Source organism: Lycorma delicatula, chromosome 11 (genome assembly GCF_047948215.1).
Source record: "Lycorma delicatula isolate Av1 chromosome 11, ASM4794821v1, whole genome shotgun sequence".
Lineage (NCBI taxonomy): Eukaryota > Metazoa > Arthropoda > Insecta > Hemiptera > Fulgoridae > Lycorma > Lycorma delicatula.
Window position 1 is genome coordinate 43,210,241 of NC_134465.1, and position 23,796 is coordinate 43,234,036.

Genomic DNA, 23,796 nt, shown 5'->3' on the forward strand with positions numbered 1-23,796 from the left:
CATAGAAGTTTGCTGTCTGGGAATTGAACCAGTTGACAATGGGAGTCTTGAGTTCCTTGTCGTTTTTAAAATGTTGTTCACCAAGCTACTTTTTCAAATGCAAGAAGGGAAGTAGTCGCTACCTGCAAGGTTGGGACTATGTGGAGGGTGGTCAAAAAGTTCCTAATGAAAATCTTGAATCTTCTTGATTAAGGCAGCAGTGTGAGGACACATGTTGACGTGAACGAGGATTCCGCTGGATTAAAGTTTCTCACGTCGTTGATTTTTGATCGCACGTCTCAGTTTGGTGAGTGTTTCGTAGTACATGTCAGCTGTAATTGTAGATTCACCTTCCATGAAATTAACCAAAATTATGCCCTTTTTGTCCCAAAAAATGGTAGCTAACATCTTTCGACTCGAACACGGAGATTGCCTAAATTTTTTCTGTTTTCGTAACTTGATTGGCAACACTGCATTGACTGTTGTTTCGATCCTTCGTGGTGTAGGAATTCCACATCTTGTCGCCCATAACTGTGTGGGAAAACAAATCATCTCCATCCGGTTGATAGCGGTCCAAAAACGCTCATCTACTGCACGTTCTTTGCTCTTAGTGTTGGTCGGTGAGCATTTTTGGTACTCATTTTGCGCACAATTTGTGATATCTTAGCTTTTCTGTGACAATCATGTTGATAGAGGTGCGTTCAACATGCGGAAACTAATTGTCAGTCGCAGATCACATCGCAGTTCAACGATTTCATTGGTCTGAATACTGGGCCTGCTACTCTGCTCTTCATCATGCACATTTGTCTAATCTTTCCTTCACTCGTTACTGTAGGTCCATACATACAGCTCCTGATGACTTTCAGCGGCTGAAGATCCTTTTGGTACACAAAAATCAAATCACAGCACGCACTTCACAACTGGTGAGAGAAACGATTGTTGCAGACATTGCGATCTACATTCACCGGCAGGCAAATGTCTACTGAATTAAAACAACAACTGCAGTGGCTTCATAAATACTCGATAGGTGGCCCTGTATGTGTGAAACTGTGTTCAGACCTGCTAATATGTAAGCCAGCGGCCCTTACTTTATGAATATGCCTGGTGTAAAGTAGTTGATGTATTTTTAGTAATAAAATTTAAAAATAAAGTCGAACAATGTAAAAATACTTAGCTCAAACTGTATAAAAAATATATGTATACAGCGTCAAACATAAAATTTAAATAATTTAAAAAACAAAGAATACAAATAGGCTATATAAAATTTTGTAAAACATTGAATATAAAACTGTAGAATAATAGTAAACCATGGAAGTACACTTGTCTACTTATAACTAAATATTAAAAAAAATCTGTAATATATAAAATATAATAACTGTTATAACAGTAAAAACAAATGTTTATATAATAAAGCACTTTTATTACATCACTATTTATGAAACAGTCTAAAACATTGTTCCAAGCAGAGTCGGTTCACCAAGGCAATCTTTGCGGCCAAATGGTGTCATTTTTCTAATTTTGTTTTTCTTTTTTTTGCATATCCTACAGCCTTTTCTTTTCCCACTTGATTTCGAGGGCAAATGTATCTTGTTTTGCTTGGGAACTTGTAGCATTGGTGTAGCTCTTGGTTCAAGAAGAGCACTAATAACTTCGTTTCTGAAATCTATTAATTTCATTGTGGCTTTAGTATGGTTTTTAAACCAAACTGTGAATACGTTTTTATGTATGTACAGTATAAAAAAAAAATAAGTCATATAAAACAATATAAATATCTGCTAGAACGTATGAATTGATACTGCAATAAAAATAAAAATAGATTAGATTTATTATAAATAAAAAAAACTTAAAATAATTTTATAAAATGATAAAACTTACCTCTGAGTTACACGCTTTGAAATTGACTGTGGTTTGGTAAAAAATGGTTGAACACTGGAATGATGTGAAATGTACAGAAATCAAACACTAAGTGAAGCGTAGAATCAACAAAAATACAATTGTGTAAGGTGAGCAGAATTTTGTAAAAGTACTGTTTTACAAAAAAAAGACTATGCAACACTGCAATTACGCAATTGCTGTGTGGTCTGCAGGCAATGTGTTAAGCTTCGGAAACAAAAAAAAGTGTGCTGGGGTCAAGTCAGATGGTAGAGCAAAAAGGTTGTCTCATATCTTTCTAGATAAATTTCATGTAAGGAGTAAGCTTGTGCTGGCAAAAAAATGTGGTCATGTCCAACTCTGATTTTCATAGAAATCAGGTCTCTTCTTATGTACAGTCATCTGTCAGTTGGCTAAAGCTTCTTCTTCATAAGGATAAAGCCTTTCTAATAAAAAAGAAAGCCTAACATAATCTTGGAGTTTGAATGATTCATGTTGGTGTTTTTGGCTGGGCCGATTTTTTTCCCCATGATTGTTGTGATGATTGCACTCAGTTTCAAAATCACTTCCATTAACCTGTTTGTTCATTAAGATTTATTTTAATGTGTTTCTTCATAACCTTCTATATTTATTATTAAGTAGCACATAGCTGTAGCATTTATTTTGCATAAATTCATATGCAATTGCATTCATTCATGCCCGCATTTCATGTGCAAAGAAGGAACTTATGTGTATGAATTATATGCTATTCACACAAGATATTGTTTGCTTTATTTCATTACCTGTAATTTGATTATTATTCATTGATTATATTTAATGGTTTACAGCAAGGTTTGCCAGTGTTGAGGCCTCCACCTGAATATCAAAGTACTCCTGTAAATAACAGTAATACAGTTCCTGGTGGTGTGCAGTCCCAGCAATCTACATTAATGCATTCCATGTTAGGCCAACAGCACAGGTTTCCGACACAACAACAACAACAACAGCAGCAGCAACAGCAACAGCAACAGCGTGTCGCAGCAGCTGCAAGATTGGCTCAGCAGTCAATGCCACCATCAGGTCGGTTTATATTGATATTAATTCCTTTTAGAACTTATTACAATAACTATTTTAAACTAGAATTAAATAGTATTAGAAATTTTAGAAAAATCTATTTTATCTTGACATTTTATGTGGTGTACATAAAATTGTTTAACTTCTTAACGAATTACTTTAATTTTGGCCTGTTGTATTAATTGTGTTCTATTGGATTCTTATAACGATAAATATGTGTCTCTATTCATTAGTTGAAATAATGGCCACATGTTCAGTGCTAATAGACAAAATATAATTGCCTATAATCCAGAATTTCAAAGATAAATCAGACAGTCATTAAATTCTTTAAAAATTCAATTCACATTATGAGAATTGAAATAGTCACTGAAAGATTAAATGAGATTCTCTGGAAAATCATTGATAGGAATTCATCTATCTGTGCTGTCTTATTTTCAAAATTCATTTTTGAAACATTGAGTTTATATAACAAAAATTTCTGAAAACATGTTGTGAAGCAATTGTGATCATTTTATAAGAGTTACCAGGAAGGATAATTCTTATGGTGCCAATTAACCACCAGTTATCTCTTGTCCACCTAATATTGTGTGCAAGATAATGGAGAGACTAATGAACCAAAGTCTAATGTGGTACTAGAATAGTGGAGATTCAGACAAGACAAGATCTTCAAACCAATCGCTTAATTTTCCTCAAAGTAGCAGCTTGTCAGCTTGTGGTGTATTGTCTTTTGAGCAGAATTCCTTCACAATCAAAATTTCTGTGCTCAAGTCATAATAACAATTTCCAGATCATTTGTGTTAATAAACTGTATATTACAAACCAGTGTTAAATTTTACTGGAACACTAAATGAGATTGTAAAATGCATGTGATACCCATCACATATTCACTATATGTAAATGATTTTGCAGTTTGTGTATCATCCAAAATGATGACTTCAAAATTCCAGTTTTTCATTATATTTTTTTTTTTGTATCAAATTATTGAAGACAATAATATGCTATGTGGTATTATTAGCTCTCAGCAATGCATTCTATATTGCATTTTTAGGTTATTTATTTTAATGGACATATGTTGTGAATTAAATGAGAACTCAAAATTTGATATGTTAATTGTGGGTGATCAGTAACATTAATTGGTGATCCTGATCAAATGTACGCCTAAATTTTACAAGTCCTTTATAAGATCACAGTTAGATTATGTTTACCACTCAGCAAGAAATGACAGGTGCTTAGATTGCTGAGGATAGTGCACTCAGCACTATCACCTACATACAGTGGAGGTGAGGAAAATAAATTAGATTGTACAAATGACAAAGGTATATAACAACAGCTCTTGGAAGAAGATATCAAAGTCAAGAATAAAGGGTGTAAGAAGACCAAATAGTGGATGTGGGACAGGAAAAAATTGAAGACAATGTGGTGTAAGGGCTCGGCTGTCCAGTATAACATGTGATGCTGATTATATTATTCTCTCTTTCTGTTGAAAATTTCATCCAAATCTCTTTATTATTTTTCTGTTTATTATTTTTCAAAGTAAAACTTGAAAAGGAATATGGATTGATTTTTTGTTTTCCACCTTTCTACATACATTGGGTTGTTTTTATTTGTGCAACAATCCTTTTCATTTTATTATGCAGGTCCAATGATGAGGCCGCAGCAAAGTGCTGGTGTTTATATGACAAGTTCTGCCGCTCAGGCTGCAGCAGCGGTTCAGCAGCAACAGCAGCAGCAGCAACAGCAAAGATTGCAGTCTGTATATAATCATAATATGTTAAGAGCACTGAGGCCACCTCAGTTACCGTCCGTTGTACATATACCTTCCAGTCAAACCAGTTCTGTCGGTATCGATAATAATGATTGGAGGCAACATCTTATGATGAGTCACGCTTCTGCTACATCACATCAGTCTAGGCCTAGTGGATTTTTACATCAAGCACAAGGTAAGTTAAACTTTTATCTCTGTGCTGTCAATTAACTTGTCCTATTTTTTTTTGGAGGTTCTCAGAAAATTGCTTAATGTATTACTGTATCTAGGAATAAAAGAGTTTCTTGATATAAGTTATTTTTGGGAAAAATTGCAGTTGTATGTTTTCTTCAGTTTTCACGTACTTAGAATAGGAAACAAGTCTGTGAATATTATGTAATGTCAGTCTGCTCTGTTGTTGTATTTTAGCGAATGTTTATATGTTTGGTGTCATAACCAAATGGTTGAAGGCAATCTGATGTATGTTTGATGCTAATCGGGCTCAAAAATAGAATAGCTATTTCCAAAGGAAAGAAGAACAAAATATCAGGCCAGGTTTATTTGTGAAAGTGGGGTATAAAGTGATTTTCCGTTTCTTTTTTTGTAGAGTTTATGTACTGTTGTATTGTAGCATTCAAAGCCTATCAAAATGTAGATGATGTTTAATAACACGAATGATACCATCCCTCTGTTCACTACGTTAACCAGCTTATAAATATGATAACATCACTTCTCTCACAGAAATTTTACATGCATCTCAAATGTTTACAAAAGTCACATCCATAAGTAAAACTGGGATAGATTATGAATAAGACAGAACCTGTATAATCATTCTATTTAAAAAGTTATTGAATGTATGAGTTGCATGTACTTGTTGTATGTTAGTTATGATAATTCAAAGTATTTGTTACTTGTTATTTGCTTATTGTTGAAATGTTTTCATAACAAATAAATACAACTTCGTGAAAGCAATTTTATCTTTCAGATAACCAGTCAAATATTATAAACTACGATCTAAGATATGAAATAACTGACCAAAAAGCAGTTGTTATTGCAGTGATAAAATTATCAAATATTGATGCAGGCAATCATTTTATATCAGAATTGATGTACAAAACTTTAAAATTTTATTTTTAAAAAATCAATCTTTAAAAAATTTGTAATTAGAGAAAATTTGTAATTCCAAAGAGTGGTTAATTTTCTTTGGAAATGATAGTCAAAAGATTTTTTTTTACACTCGTATCAAGTATTTAAATTTTTACGTTAGGTTTAATACTTTTTTATATAAGGTTTAATATTTTTTTATATTTGTGAAGAGGACAAAATTAAAATCAACTTTAATTAAAATAATTAAATTATAGCTAAATTTGAGATTTGTACTATCTAGGATGTATATTTATTATTTATATATTATATTATCCTATGCATATAGGTGAACAAAAAGTTACACAATCCTGAATCAGTAATTCACTTAAGAGGGAAATTTGCTTTAAGGGGAGGTGGAATCCCTATCTAATGTAATGTTAAGATAAATAATGTTTTCTTAGAACTCACTGCACCGATTTGTTTCAGATTTTTACAGAAGGTTCTTTAGACTTTCCTGTACAACCTGAGTTAATTTGGTTTTAAAAGCTGCTGTATAAAATTTATAATAGGATCGTATTTTTAATTAATTATATTTTTATTAAAAATTTTTTTTACAAATTTGAAAATGCAGTCTTTAGCGTGAAAAAACTCAGCTTCATTCCCTAAAAAAGCTTAATCACTTGTAAAAATTTCAGATATATTGAAGCAGTGGTTGCAGAAAAAAGTATCTTCACCTTCAAAAAATTTAATTTATGGAAAACTGCAAAAAAGTTCAAAAACTACCAATTTTAATACATCACAGCTTCATATGCAGGTGTGTCTGTCAAATTCCTCAAGTTTTCTTTGTAGCAGCCGCTTTTGCATCCTAGCTTCTTTTTCAGACACATTAACTGTTTCCGACACAGTCCTATTTCCTGGATTGATTCGACACTCTTTCAAAGTATCACATTCTGTTAAATGTAGCCAGTGCATTCAATACTTTCAACTTTAATGTATTTAATGCAACTAAAGTATTTTTGGGTACACGGGTCCAAATTACATGATTGAAACTTTCATTTGCATTTTGAGTCCCACCTTGGAGACACTTTCTCAGAAGTTCAGGGTTGCGAATTTAATAATAGGTTTAATCTCTAAGAATGGCATATATTTATGCCTGTATTTGGCTGTATTACGCAAGGCCTCTGATTTTCATGACGGATTTTCATTCGTAGAATATTTACGGTAATAAGTAACCCAAACTACTCATTGTGTAGCAACCAAATCTCCATAATTATTTCTTACTGTTTGCCCATAATAGGTTTGCAATCAGTTTATTACTATAAGTTGAAAACGATCCAGGTGGCCAACAGTTATAAATTATGAATCTTTAGAATGTGTCTGCATCTTTTGAACAGTCACTTCAAAAGTATTTAAGAAGGCTATCTCAGCAGAACAGATTTCTTTGTGGTTTTAAATTTTTAATTTAAATATACCGTATTCATGTAGTACAGAAACTGGATGAACTCGATCATGGATAAACTCAATAAACGGTTTATGAATTTTGTTGAGCACTATTTGATACTCTTATATAATTTTCATTAGTGACAAGGAATTTTCTTTGAAGAGAATAGTTTCAAATATTTTTTACAGAAACAGTAAAATCTTAATGTTACTGGCAGATGTTAAATGACTTCATATTGCTGCTAGAAGAAATTGACATGATTGCTGGTTGCAGGTAGACAGTTCAACAGCCCACATAACTAATAAACCAATGTTGTTGCTACATGGGCAGTTTAGGGAGAAAATTATTTCCCATAATACATTTATATGTCTGCAACCATCAAGATTTCTGGATCCATCTTCCATGGATTTTTTCTTTGTTGTTTTTTAAAAGAAATAGTGTTCATAAATAATCCTTGTACAACTGATAGATTTAAATGTAACATGGAATTGAAATATAATATCCTTTATCAATGCTGCAATCATTAAAAAAGTGGCTGCTAATGTAAAGAATTGATATTACTATAATATTGATGCTTCATCAATGGTGAGTGAGTTGATTTGTTGTGGTGAGTTGAAGCTTCTATAATGGTGGAGGAAATTTTGAAATGTAACAAAATTATTTAAGTTATGAAATTATTAAATATTTCTTGCTTAAAACTTAATAAATCTTTCGTAAATAAATAATTTTTCATCTTGAGTTTCCATGTGCTTTTTTATAATATTGATGGTTATATAATTTTTTGATCATTATACAGATATACAGTAATAATATGTATACTAACAATACTATTAGTGTACATATTATTGTTTGTTCTGAAATCTTGTTGTTTATTATTTTATGTGCCATGATATTTGGAGCAGATTAAGAATAATTTGTGGTTAACAATTCACTTTCTTTTTGTTAAGGTATACTGTTTGGTGCTGGAAATATGCAAATTGCTGCAGGACAGATGCAACAGCAGCAAGTCCAGTCGAGCATGACAAATAATCCGACTAGACTAATGACACCGCCACCGCAACAGCAAACATCGCAACCACAACCTCATCAAACGTTGACTCTTCAACAAACAACACCTCAGGTAGATTATTTTATATATCTTAACAACGAATCAACTGCCAACACAGTAACAAAAAATCTAAAAACTAATACTTTTTTGCAGGATCCTGCATCAGTTGGTACAAAATTCTGCAATTACATCAAGCAAAAACAAAAAAGAAATAAAAACTTAAAAATTTAGAAAAAATAAACCCTTTCAACCACAAAACTTTAGCACCACATCTCAATGCCAACAAAAAACAGCTTGTGTTCAAATTTTGTGGTTATGATTTATTTTTTGTAAATTTTAAAGTTTTTATTTCTTTTTGTTTTTGGTTGATGTAATTGTAGAATTTTGTACCGATGATGATCCTGTGAAAGTCAACTTTTGGTATTAGTTTTTAGATTTTTTGTTACTGTGTTGGTGGTTGATTTGTTATTTGAGGTTAATTGGTACAGCGGTCAGTATGTCGATGAATTATTTGAATTTTCAGTAAGTTACTTTGGTGGTTACTTTTTCATTGATTTGTTTTTCAAATAAAATAACAGAAATATTGGAACAAAACATTTTGGGATTTTTTCCCAAAAATTATTAAAATACAATGTGCAGTGTTTACTTAATTTTTATTTATATATTTTTTGTTTATGTTGAAATTTTTCTGCTTCAATTTAAATAAGTAGTTTGTTATAAAGGATAATTCCACTTTTGTTTTGGAAATTTTAATTCGGATTGATATTGGGTTTATGGTTAAAAATAAATAACATGTATATTTCCTTTATTTTCATCAGTGATTATATATAAGCTTCTATTTTTCTACATTTGGTTAATTCTGGGTCAGGATGAACTGAAATCATCTTATCTCTTTTTACCCCACTTAGATTCATTGAAAACTTTACTTATGTCATATTGTCTCATTAACTTATTTATCCATTTCTTCTTCTTTGGTTTGGTGTTTGGATACTTCTCTACAGTATAGAGATTGAGAAGAGCACGAGATTTAACTTATTTATCTGACAGTCAGCTTAGATTTTTTTACTTTGATGAGTCAGAGGAACTCCACTTACAGGCTTAGTGTCGGATGTGTAGCAGGGTCTGCAAGATTTTCTTAAGGTGCGTATGTGCGCCTGTGCCATACCGACTAAACCTCCTATCTCACAATCTCCCCATCGAGGCCAGACCTGCAATTAAGCATTACTCAGCCCTGGGAGGTCCAGAATCTCCGTGCATCATCACTATCATCCATCCATACTGGCACAAATGAATGACAGCTTCACAGGAGGCTGTTCTTCAAACCCCCTCGCTCTTCGGTTCTTTTTTTTGCCCTGGAGGTTCCTTCAGGTCGTCTCCGTGCTTTATGTCATTCTAATAATCTATAGTCCATTATTCATCCGTTAACCAATTCTCTTGTGTATTCCATTTTCTCTGCCCAATTTTTTTCTTTTTTGTCGAGATCACTGTCCTAGACTCTCCTTTGCATACGCTTCTGTTCTTTGACACACAGGATCGTGGTGGCCAATTGTGTATCACTAGCCCCCACTTCTCTCCTTGGAGCATAAAGTCAACCACATTGTCAGGTGATAGCACATCCACTTTGAGGTCCCTCCACAAGGCAGCCCACCTGTCACAACCGAAGATGGTATGCTCTGGGATATCTTCTTCACTGCAGCAGACACACCCCCGGAGTCCTCCTTCAGGCAGAACCTTCTCACATAAGCATCAAATTCCTCATGGCCAGTGAGGAGCTGCGTCAAATAATACAGCTCCCCATGCTTCCTCCTGTGCCACGATTCAATGGTCTGCACAAGCCTATGCATCCACCTCCCCTTATCTGAATTATCCCAGGTCATCTGCCAATCCTCAAGCAGACTTCACTGCAACTGATTTGAATCCATATCCCTTTTCCTCCTGCCCCTGTCCTCAACGACCAACCATATTGGAGGAAGACCTACCAGTACATGACCACCTCCCCCCCAAGACCATCCTACATGCTGTCATCACCCTCAGTGCAGCTCTTCTTTACACTGCCTCCAGCCTGTTGGCATTCCTCTTCACTATTAGGGCATCTTCCCAAACAGGTGCAGCATGTAGGACAATCGAGGCAGTCACCGACATGATCAATCTCTTGGTCGATGTTTTAGGGATTCCAATTCTTGGCATTAACTTGCCCAAAGCAGCCGCTGTCCTTTCAGTCTTCAGTGCTTCACTCTTGATATGCTCTGCAAAGTTGGCTTTGGCATCAACCGTATGTCCAGATTCTTGGCAATGCCAACCTGCTTCACCACCTGGCCATCTATCATAAGGGTGATCTCCTGGACTCTCCTCCTGCCTCCCATTACCGGAACACAGGTCTTTTCAGGGGCAATTCTCAGCCCCTTCCATTCAGCCATCTACTGATTTGTTCTATGGCCACATTTCCAGTCTGTACCACCTCCAGATCATTGGCATAGGCCACGACCTCAGTCTTAGCACCATATCCCACAGGAGGGGCTCTAGCACAGATCCCTGGGTTACCCCCCCCCCCATGCATGTGGAAGAGCAGCCCATGCCACCCTCAGCCTTTGCAAATATCCATTCCTTTCTATTAAATCCATTCCTGACGTACAGAAGCACCACAATCAGGATGCGCCTGTGATCCCAGGTGCCAGCAGCCTTGTCCTTAGCCCATTTGACCACCGTCTCCATAGCATCCACGGACGACCTCCCACGTATAAAACCGTATTGCCTCTGTGAGAGGCCTCCAGAGGGTTCCAGTTCCTCCCTTAATCTGCACGATAGGAGCCTTTCAAAAACCTTACCCATTGTGTTTAATAAATACAATGGGCAGTAAGCTCCTGGTGTATCTGGGTGTGCACCAGGCTTTGGAAGGAGTGCCAACCTGGCCACTTTCTAACATGAAAGGAAACTTCACCTTTCCACCGCCTTGTTTATGGTGTCCAGGACTGGCCGGGGTGACTCTCGACCACGCTCTTCACTATCACCCCTGGAACACCATCTGGCTCCAGACTCTTGTTTATGTTCATTTCTGTAACAGTCAGCAACAACTCTCCCAAAGTTATCCTTCTGGATACCTGTGTCAGTAGTTTCCTCCAATGGTGTTGCTGCAGGGGAAAAAGCTCCCTCACTGCATTTCCCACGTTTCTCCGACAGGGTGGTGAAGTGCCTACCAAACCTCTCCATGGCAATCTGGTAGGCTTGTCTCCATGGGTCCTTGTCTATCTCCAGACAGAGTTTCTTCCATTCCTCCCTCTTCTGTTCTTTAATTTCCACATGAAGTCTTTTCCTGGCCTGTGCCAACTCCCTCACTAACTCGGTATCCTCAGTATCAAATTTCCTCTCATCCTCTGCAACCTTCTCCAGGATCTCATGACATCCACCCCCAGTGTAATGTGGTGTGGTATGGAGACCACTAATACAGAAATACCTACTTTCTTGGAACATTACACCTGACCAATCGGTCATTAAAATAGATTTAAACCTCATGAATGATTATATCTACATGTGGGTTGGTGTCAGTGTAATGATATAGCATCTAATATTTAAAAAAGTATTACAGTTTTTAGAATATATTAAAAATTTGTCAAGTTGGAGGGGGGGGGAGGGTTCATAAGAAATAATATGATAGCTTTGATGTGTATTTTTGGCTGATAAAATCTTTTTCCTCCCACTCCCAAAATACGCTTTGTAAAACTTTTAGACATACTATGATAAGATAGTGAACTGTATTTGTCATAACCTGATGGTTCTGGACACCTGGATGTCTCTGAGGAATAACATTCTAGAAATTGATGTTTGAAGTAGAGTTAAATACCAGTGACTAAAAAAAATATGTTCACTGAACCTGTTGTGATTTGTTAGTGGATAGTGTTTATAGCAGTTAGAAATTATACATACAAACTTTTTTGTTACCTAACTTTTCTGATGTTTTTGTCTGTTTTTGTAGTATGATGTATGTGCCATCATAAATTAAATTTATTAATTTTTTAAGTAAATGTCATTCTCTTGAATTTCAGTTTTTGTTTTTAGAATTACTTTTATGCGCTTTGTCATTTATTATTACATGTTTACTAGTAAAAATGTAATTAGATTTTGTATTGAATTTTTTACAGATTTTAGTTTTTAGTTGGCAGTAATTCATTTGTTTTGATTACAAGGTTGAGTTTTATTGTACTTGTAAGTTATATTTTGTGAATATCATGCCACTTGACTAATTCTACATAATTGATGGTAAGAGTTCAAAATTACTTAAGAAAACGACATTTCTAGGAAAGCAGCATAAAAATATTAGTTTCAATTTACTTTCAAATGTTACAACAGAACAGAATTTGACCGACAATGGAAGTGATAATGTGACTGACCCGATTAAATGTGGAATTTCATCATCTTACTTTAAATTGAACTCTTCAATAAGTTCTTATAACAATGAAGGTAATAACTGTCAGTATTCTACTGCTTATGTTATTATAGATAGAAGCGAGAAACATATGGGTGTAGGATTGTTTTAAAGTGAACTACCAAGAACTTCTTTCTGAATAGTTAGTCTAACTTTAAATGCTGTTTCTAGGAAACTAAATTTTTCTATCTTCATGTACTTTTTTCTCAAAAACTATAAATGGTAGACTTTAAATTTTTACCAGGTATTCACAGCCCAGTTTTATAATTATATATATAAGTTTTTGTATATAACTAAACTGTGTATTGAAATATTTAAAAAAATATTTTGTACAAAAAAAAATGATCCTATTTTAGAAAATTTTCTTAAGTATAATAAAAATGGTGAGGTTTTATTAAAAGTTATAATTCTGCTTAAGTAGATAGAAAAAAGTCCATCGAAAACAATAAAAAAAAAAACCATGCTCTATCTGTTATTGGAGCTGAGAAAAAGGCGCATGAACGAGGCTAAAATTAGCATTATCTATATGAGGTGCACAATCCTCCCATAAATTAAAATCAAAAATATTATTTGAAAATTGAGCAACATGCCATACTGTCATGCTTCTAAGTAACTTTATGTAATCATTAATGAAATTTTTTCTAATGTTGATCGTTGTTTATGAAGATTATTATTATATATGTTGTGTTATATGTTATGATTACATATACAGTTATTTTTAAGTGGCACTGCAAATTTTATAAGGGTCCAGAAGAGGTTGTATGGGGTAATATGCCCAGTAAAAATTCACATTTTGGACTTGTAATTGCTGAAAAAATTTGCTAGAGAAAAAAATCATTGAAATCATTTGAAATTGTCTTTCCCTGAGCATTGGAATGATGGAAGGCACAATGAAGATAAATAGACCAGGTGACAAATTACATAATAATTTAAATATGATCAATATATTTTCATATATGTCACAAGAAAAGTAAAGGAATAGCAAAGGGATATTTTCTCTGATATTCTGAAACTAATGAAACAGCAACCAGACTTGAGTAGGTTGTCACAAATGATAAGCATTGGATGTTGCTATATGATCCAGTCAGATACCAAGATCCAGATTTCATCTAGGATCATAGAGGATAATAAGAATAAAACATGAAAGTAAGTCAAAATTCAGGTCATGGATATTGTTTTTTACCTAATGAGATATCCCAAGCTGAAATATGAACAAAATTTGTTAGAAAATGAAAATTGATTCATCGAGATGTTCACCTGTTATCAAAAAATCTATGATTTGCTGATAGAAAAACATTTTGGATTGATATATGAGGTGCTACCCAAAAGTTCGGGGAATTTTACCATCAAAATAAAATACCTACCATAATTTATAATTTCCACTGTCTCCTTCAAAGTAATCCCATTGGGCATTGATACAGTGATCCCAGCGTTTTTCCCATGACTCCATGCATCCCTGGAAGTTTGCAGGTGTAAGTGTTTGAAGAACGTTCTGCGTTTCTTCCTGAATCTCTTCAATTGTGTTAAAACGACGGCCTTTCAATTGAAATTTTATTTTCGGAAGAGAAAAAAAAATCACACGGGGCAAGGTTAGGCGAATAGGGTGGATGGAGAATCACTACCGTCTTTTTGGAAGCCAAGAAATTCCGAATGGCTAGCGATGTGTGCACGGGTGCGTTGTCATGGTGCAGAACCCAGCTGCTGTTACCCCACAGATCTGAACGTTTGCGCCTAATGCTTTCACATAACCGATTCAAAACTTCACAATAGAACATCCCATTTACAGTTTAACCAAGAGGAACAAATTCCTTATGGATAATGCCTTTGATGTCGAAAAAAGCAATCATCATGGACTTCACGTTGCTGAAAACTTGGTGTGCTTTTTTTGGCTGCGGTGAACTTGGCGACTTCCACTGCAACGACTGCTGCTTAGTTTCAGGGTCATACCCGTACACCCATGTCTCATCACCGGTTATGATGTTGGAGATGAAGTTAGGATCATCTTTGCTGAATTTTTCAATTCACTACAGACAGCTACGCGATTTTGTTTCTGGTCGCTGTTCAACAGTCCCGGAACGAATTTTGTAGCAATGCGTCTCATGTTCAAACTGTCTGACAAGATGCGTTGCATGGACCCATATGACATTTGTACAATTGCACAAACATCTTGGATTGTTTGTCTACAATCTGCAACAATAGCCTCTTGCACTTTCACAATGTTTTCTGGTGTTGCGCTTGTCGATGGTCTTCCTGAACGCTCATCATCATCAACTGTCGTTCGTCCATCTTTGAATCGTTTGTACCACAAAAAAGTTTTACTTTTACTCATAGCATTGTCACCAAATGGTTCCACAAGCATGCGATGGGTTTCTGCACCAGTTTTTTTAAGCATGAAGCAAAATTTGATGCAGGTTCTTTGCTCTTTAAAATCTGCTATTTAGAACTTTGCTGAAGCAGTAAAACACAACGTTACACAACCGCACAAAAGTTAACAATGCAGCCTCTCACCGTCACAACTATTGGAACACTGATTCACAAAGAGTACTGTTAGCCACATCTAGCGGCAGCAGGTCGACCCACCGGGTTGGTCTAGTGGTGAACGCGTCTTTCCAAATCAGCAGATTTGGAAGTCGAGAGTTCCAGCGTTCAAGTCCTAGTAAAGCCAGCTATTTTTACACGGACTTGAATACTAGATCGTGGATACCGGTGTTCTTTGGTGGTTGGGTTTCAATTAACCACACATCTCAGGTATGGTCGAACTGAGAATGTACAAGACCACATACACTTGATTCACACTCATACATATCATCCTCTGAAGAATTATCTAAATGGTAGTTACCGGGGCTAAACAGGAAAAAGAAAGAAAAGCGGCAGCAGGTCGTACCAGCAATGGTTCGTCCGCGAAATTCAAATTCCCCGAACTTTTGGGTAGTACCTAGTATAAACTAAAAAACTTGATTTAAAACCTACAGTTTCCAGCAATTCTGTGATAAATGATGGAAAACCTTCATACAGGTGGTGTATTTATAGAGATGAGACTGCAGATAAATATATAAGGTAACATTTTTGATGTAACATATGTTATCAGAACTTTGTAGACAGTCATTATACATTTATTGACATTTATATATGTAGTAACATATATGTTAAAAGTAGTGCTATTCCATCAGAAACAAATGGAAAAGTTGTAAAATGACTTCCTCAAACTTATGAATTGGTTAAATGTAAAATTCAGTTGGATTGAAATCTTTTATGACAAGTTTTATGTGATTTTAACAGGCTTTCAATGTATTACGGATTTTATTTTTTCCAGATGTCGCTGAACCTGCATATGAGTCAGCAGATGGGTCAATTCCAGAGACAGCATCTACAACAGCAACCCCAACATTGTCCACCGAGTGGTATGAGTTATGGTGCTAATAATGGTGCAGCTAGTAACGGACCAAATAGTAGTAACGTTAACAATAATGTGAATAATAACAATTCTACATCGTGTTATAGTACCGGTGGTGTAAATACAAGTACCAATAATAGTAGTAATAATAATGTGGCTGCGTATCAGTCTTCACCGACTGCTACAAATAATTCATCATCGTATACGTCGCCACAATTACCAAGTGATCTCAATCTTGATTTTCTTGAACAATTACCATCATCTCAAATGGATTCGTCACAAATGGCACAAGATATTCTAAATTCGTTTGGTGCTGGTGCATCGTTTAATTTGAACGATATACTTTAATATTGTTTTTAACATTTTTTTGTTATTATTTATATTATTTATTTGCTGTTCATCACAAGATCTGTTTTGCCATCATTTTTTTGTTGTCGTCGTCATCATTTAGTTTAGATGCTCAGTATTATGGTGAGTTTTAGTTTATTTATTAATTTTTTTAATTTATTGAGTACTAAGGCTATTTTGAGATATCCATCCATATATCTTGTTTATTAAATAGACTAATAATAGGGTCTGTTGAACTTTAAATGGGTCCATTGTGAATTTAAGTATTATGAATACTTTTTCACTACAAGAATTTCTTTACTTATAAAAATTTTGGAAATCAAATGTATTAATTTCATTGCATTTATTGAGATGTTCCCCCATGTTGTAGCAAATTTTTGTGGTTTTTCCTTGTCTGTTGCATGGATAATATTTTAAATAGCTGCTTAAAAAAAAATCTGGAGTACTGAAATAATGGACGTGGTAGTCTTGTAGAATTGTTATTTCATCAAAATCATATGGTGTCTGTAACAAATTGCTTTATCTTGATGGAACCAATTAGGTTTTTCTTTTAGCCAGCTGTTTTATAATTTCTCAGTAGGCTTAAGAATTCAGTGGTTATAAAAAAAATGCTACCCCATTATTGATTACTTTCAAATTGCATCCATATATAAGAGTAGTTTCATTAATTAGAAACAAATGACTGTAAAATATTATTTAAATGCTACTTTTCTACAAAATCTTTGACTACATTTTGGCACTTGACCCATCTTTCTGTGAACTTTCTTATTCCAGAGGTAAAGAATTCTTCATTTCATTCTTTTACCAAATTTTTTACTCATTGTTGCTGAACTCTGTGGCATGTATAAACACTTTGAAAGAACCAAACAAAAAGAAATCTGGTAGTGCAAGATCAGGACTGTAAGGTAAATATAGAAACATCTCCCGTTTGACTTTTGATTCCTGTATCTTGGGAATGACATAGGGGTGTGGGGGCAGACATTATCATGCAGAAGAATTACACCTTTTGAAAGAGAACCAAGACATTTCTTTCTTATTACAGGGATTTCATATTTCTTGTGTTTCACAAATAGTACTAGTTGATTGTGCTTCCAGATAATTGCAATAAATTGGGTCTATAATACCAAAACCCTGTTAGCATCATTTTACTGATTGATACATAAGTTATCAGTTATTTCCTGGTGGATGATCTCTGATGTTCTTATTCTTATATTTGGATTCCAACTCAAAGTGATGAATCCAAATTCCATCAAAATGTATGCGATCTAAAATATCTTTACCTTTCACTAAACCTATTGTTTTCCTTACAAAAAGGTGAGTCCAAGTATCTATTATTTTGAGTAACATGTTTTGCAACAATTCAACATTAGGGATAATAGAAAGGATGGATTAAAACATTAATGTGAGTTTGCAAAGCGTTAATCAAAATTTCAGCAGGGCTTCCACTATGATGAAAATCAGTGAATATTTGTTCTAACTGTTTTAAGCTGTTCATGCCATGTATAAAAATTTTCACAGTTTATACAACTTGTACAATAGCTGTTTTGATATCAGTTAGTGAATTTTGAGCAGTTTTACTTCTTCAGAGAATAAAATGTTATAGCACGTTGATCTTCCACAGTATTGTTTCAATCGTTATCAATATTTGAAATAAACAAATGAAATTATAGTAATGAGAATTTTTTTCAAATAGCCAATATTTTCTATCTTAACTGATGGCAACTTGAATGTCAAGACAATTTCAGTTTATTCTACTGAATAGTTTTACTTTCCTGTCGTAATGCTATGGCAGACCTGTATCTCTAGAAGAGAAAGTATTATAATCAGTCCAGGTTGGGCATATGCAGCTTTCTTGATGTTACATCTAAGGAACCCAAAAAAATTGATGGAAATTTTTTGGATGTTAATGTTCGTATCTATGTAGTTTGATGTTGACCACTAAATCAGAACATACATCTCCAGAACTACTAAATTGATTTTGACTAAACTTTATAAGATTACTTCTATGTATGGGGCATTGATCCCATTAAATTTTCAACTTAAAAGGTCAAGGGGGTGAGGCTGTAGTACAAGGTTACCCTCAGTATTTCGAGATTTCGCCTAATTAAGGTATAATATTTGTGTTAGGCACATCTGTTAACAATTAAAAAGTAACAATATTTGCAAAAAAAAGTTTGCAAAATCGCTTCCCCACCCCCAAAAATGCTGTTGTAAGTCTGCTGCTATGTTGTGAGTCATAGGTGAGCAGTAGAATTAAATAAATGAATAATATTTAAGTTGTAAAAAAGTAACTCTGTCTGGCCGGGTCTTGAACTCAATCGTCTGACTGACTCTGTACCCGGTATGTTAAGCCTTATGGCTACTGTAGCCTTGAGTCTGCCGACCTTACAAGCGAAATTTGTTTTTTGTTCTTTGTAAGTTGTTAAATTATATTAGTTTAGTTAGTGTCAACTGTTGTCGTTAGTACCTTCACAAATTAAATACAGTATGCATGCGCGCTTCAGTTAGAATAATTGAATAAAATAAACAAAAACATAACATGTATTTAAACAGAATATTAATATATAAAATATTAATTTATAATGATAAATATTTTAAATTAAGGTGTGTGTGTAAACTTTACATCAGAAAAAACTTACAGTTGTCAATGTTGCCATTACATGGCTAAAGCCATGTTCTGAGAAAGTCTCAAGATTGTGTTGTCAGATTTTTTCTTTTGTTAGCTGTCCTTTTAATTCTTGAATGACCCTCACTCAAGAATAACAAGATAATAAATAAAAAATCATGCTTCTGTATTAAATTGAAAATAAAAAAAATTAAAATACTGTTACTCCTGTGAGGTGAGATCCATCTATTTGTATATCAAATTTTGCTAATCAAGAAAAAATGAGGTAGTTTTTTTTTGTTATTGCTAATAATTTCTGTTTACTAATAATAATTACTATAATTTAAGTTCATTCTGATGGATAAATATTTTACTTCATTCACTCTTTAAAAAATGTATTTGTCCATATTATTTTTCATTAATTTGATGAGAGTATTAAATTAACCAATAAAGTACAGCAGAAGCTTCCACAAACACCTGGTATACAAAGCATGTCTGAAAAGTTCCTGAACTAAATTAAATAAAAATACAGATTTAAAGATAAACAAATTTACTCATATCAGCCCTCTACATAAGAACCCTTCTCTAGTCATACACTTGTTGCAGTGCCTGTAGAGCCTGTCAAACGCTCTGGAGAAATCACTGTGGGATCGCCTTCAACTGCTTGATGCAAGCCCTTTGGATGGCTGGAATGTCGTCGAAAAGCGGCCTTTCATCTTCAACTTGAGTTTCGGGAACAGAAAATAGTCTGCTGGAGCCAAGTCGGAAGGGATAAGACTGTGATTTGATTTGTGGTGTAATAACATGTTAAAACTGTTACCATGTGTCCCCAGGGCATTATCGTGTAGGAGAGTCCAACTGCTCGGATCCCGGTACTCAGTCCAGATTCAATGAATGCGACACATCAGGCGTTTCATTACTTCCAAATAGAATTTAGAATGTGTGGTTTGACCAGTTAGACAAATTCATGATGAATCTAGCCTTTTGAGTTTCTCTTGATTTTTGCTGCCTGACTTTTGCCGGTCTTTGTGCTTCAGCACTCAACCTAGGAGCGGATTGATGCTTTGTTTGTGAATCATACATGAAGCACCAGCTTTCATCCCTAGTTACAATTGTTAGCAAAAAATTTCGGTTGATATCGGTAGTCTCAGCGAAGTCGTAAGTCCAAGAAAGACGCACCTCTTTTTGTTCTTTGGTCAAGAAGTGCTGAACAAAATGGGAGCACACTTTTCGGCAGTTTATTTTTTCTGTTAGAATTGTACGTACTGTGTCTTTACCAATGTTTAGCTCTTCTGCTGTGGCCTGAAGGGTAAGATGAGGTTGTTCGAGCAGGAGTGCACGCACTTTCGCAACGTTTTCGTTCTGAGTAGCTGTTGACTGCCTCCCGCTTCAGTCATCGTCATTCAGCAACTACAGTTTTTAAACCACTTCCACCTTGTGTATGTTGTAGTATGAGATGCGGCTTCATCACCAAATGCTTGCAGTTTCAATGAAAGATTATTAAAGTCAAACATAAAATTTTATCACGCTTTTCTGTTCCATATAGTGAGCATGTACAAGATCACATGAACACAACATACACTTGAGACTGGAGTGATGAAACATGATGAAAGTTTGTACACACACTTATTAGATATTCTACTACATAGTTCCTTGGTTGTCCAAGAGATGGTGCTACTTGTATCGACTATAGAAATTTAGTTCGGGAACTTTTCAGACCTACTGTGTGTAAATCAATGTCAGTGTGTATTTTAAAATAAACAAATACATTGACATGTATAAATATACATTAATGTTCATTTAAAACTGCTGGGCTCAGGTGAATGATTCTATTTACACCATATTTTTTTTTTACTTTGAGAAAGGTAATAAGTGTAATTTTACTAGTTAATAGTATTATTGAGTGAACAGTAAAACTTAAACCTAGATTATTAGATTAAACCCTAGAATATTGTATTAAAGAGTTGAATATTACTTGATCATTTTTTTGCCCGACTGTATTTTAAGTTGCTGACTAAATTATATTCTATAAGTAGCTAGTGCTATTACTACTATAGTGTCAATAAATTACATTTGGAAAATAGACCGAATTGCATTTCGGTATTTAATTTACCAATATTGGATGAACTGTTCTTGATATATTTCCAATTTAATAGGAAATGTTAGTAATTCTTATAATATTTTAGGTATATGAGCAGTGTAATTTCTCATAAAACTAATTAATTTCTCACAAATCGTTTAAATTGTGCCACTGTCATGTAGCCCATTACTTTGATTTGATTTTTTTTTTGTGGGGTCACAAATAGAAAACCTGATTTAACCCTAGAGTGATAGATATAAATTGTAAAATGATGGCCATTTTTGTGTAATGAAAGCAATTTTCTAAAAAATCACTAAAAAAAATGAATTTGGAAACAATATTATAATGTTATATATCAATTTGAAGAGAAAATTCTATATTTTATATTGATATGAAAATATAGTTATACCTATAATATAAATGAAAATCCAAATGATGAATTGGGAAAAAAAATTTAAAACAATTTTTTTCTAATTTCATCAGCCCATAACTAAATCTAAAAACAGTGTTATAAAAAAAATATTATACACAAATGTCACATTTTTTATTGGTAAATTCATTAAAAAAAATATTAACCATAATTATCAAAACAGAAATTAAAAAACAATAGTATACAAAACAAACAGAAATTGATGATTCAGTCAGAATCACTCTTGGAGGCTTTCCTCTTCCCACCAATATTTGTTTTGGTTCTAGAAACACTCAAACTTATGGAAACAAGTTGGATCAAATCCACAATTCTATGTGAACACCAGCAATTGCTTCTTTTTCTTTTTATAGCAGGATTTTTAGCACCAATGACACAGACATGATCTTTTTCTTTCTCCAGGTGAACAAGTGCATGTTCATCGGAGGTTCTATTTTTCACAATTTCTTTATGCGCATAGTCGTTATTAGTTTCGTTTGTTATTAAATTCCAATTAAAATTATTAAAAAATAAGTAAAAATAGTCGATACTATTACTGTTTCTCTGTGTTCAATTTCTTTTCCCTGGGTTTCTAAACTGAAATTCTTGTGCTACATGAAACTCTGCTTCAGGAGGATATATTCAAACTCATGTCTGTTTCACTACCTTCTGCATTTATATTTTCTGATCCACTATTTGTAATTCCTCTGGGTCGGGTACAAAATCATCATTGTTGTCATGTGCAGCCAGAATTTCATTTATTGTCAGTCATTTGATCTGAAAAATTCCCAGGTGAAATGTTTTCAAAAACATTCAGTATCATTAACTTCTAGTATTAACTCCCAAATTTCATCAGAGTTACAGAGTTAATCAGAATTTCATCAGAGTTTATCCATTTTTACAAAATAAAAGCAGCAGCTAAACAATAAGCCCAACACTAAACTAGCAATATAACAAAATATGTAAAATCTATTGAAGGTTCAATATCCATTGAACCTTTTCTAGGTAATTTAGCTTTTGTTCTACATAGGATCACAAGAATGAATCCACCGGGTTGGTCTAGTGGTGAACTTATTGCAAATCAACTGATTTCGAAGTCGAGAATTATAAGGTTTAAATCCTAGTAGAGGCAGTTACTTTTATATGGATTTGAATACTAGATTGTGGATATCAATGTTCTTTGGTGGTCAGATTTCAATTAATCACACATCTCAAACGATTAACCTGAGACTGTACAGGACTACACCTCATTTATATTCATACATATCATCCTCATTCATCTTCTCTGAAGTAATAACTTAACAGCGGTTCCAGAGGCTAAACAGAAAAAGAGAGAGGATCGTGAGAATGAAGAAAAAACTAAATTATTTATTCCTAAAAGGATTAAGAAACCAAAACAAACAATGTTAAGATGTTTATTGTGATTCTCTTTTCTGTTGAAAAACAATGTCTCATAGTTCATGTCCTATTAACAGCAACATATTTCATAGTTTAATTTTAAATTATTTCCTCATATATTAGTTTAGTTTACATTAATTTATTCTGTTTTTTTTTTTTTTGTTTACAGGTAGACAATATTGAATACTTTATTGATTATTACAAGGAATCTTAAAAAAAAAATATAAAATAAAATAACTGATCTGATGTTTTATCAGAATTATGGTGAGTAAATATATCATGAGTAAATGCATCATCTGAGTTTAATTTATATTTGTATTTTAATATTAGTAGTTACTATTGCAATTTACCACTGCCAGTTGTATCAGAGCTCTATGGTTACGTGATGATTCTATCTATTATTATTATTATTATTATTATTATTATTACTTTTATTTCTTCTAAATTTTTATTTATTATATGTTTTGTAGTGATGCCAATCAATATTGGGAATAATTATAAAAAGATATATAACTGTCATATACATCTTCATTTAGGTTAAGTAAAAGAAAGAATATGTGATTATAATAATTATATTGTATATAAATGATATATATTATATATGTGTGTATTTATAATGTATTCTTAGAATATTTGTCTGTATTGTCATGTGTCTAAAAGAATTTTTTTGCTATTCATTTATTAATTTTATTCATCTTTTGATTGATTATGGTGTGAATTTTTAAAAAGAAATGTAACAAGTGAATCTCTTTTAAAGATTTTTATTTAATATTTCTCTAGCTATTTTCACATTGTTAAGTTAAATGTTATTAATATATCGTAAGTATCAGTTGAAAGGGGCCAAATAATTCAAATCTTACATCATTTAAGATTATTAACCTTCTGATTTAATCATTTTTGCTCGATTAACTCTACATATTGT

The 23,796-nt window shown here is 33.5% G+C and overlaps 1 protein-coding gene across 1 annotated transcript in view; it reads left to right on the plus strand.

The window, feature by feature from the left end:
- The window catches only part of LOC142332519 (uncharacterized), a 71,233-nt gene extending 47,879 nt beyond the window's left edge, over positions 1–23,354 (plus strand). Inside the window, exons 6-10 of the mRNA XM_075378966.1 lie at positions 2,679–2,910; positions 4,542–4,844; positions 8,123–8,295; positions 15,957–16,508; positions 23,044–23,354. Coding sequence (XP_075235081.1) covers positions 2,679–2,910; positions 4,542–4,844; positions 8,123–8,295; positions 15,957–16,385 — 1,137 coding nt within the window. The 3' untranslated portion in view covers positions 16,386–16,508; positions 23,044–23,354. The remainder of the gene's footprint in view (positions 1–2,678; positions 2,911–4,541; positions 4,845–8,122; positions 8,296–15,956; positions 16,509–23,043) is intronic.
- The last annotated feature ends 442 nt before the right edge of the window (positions 23,355–23,796 follow it).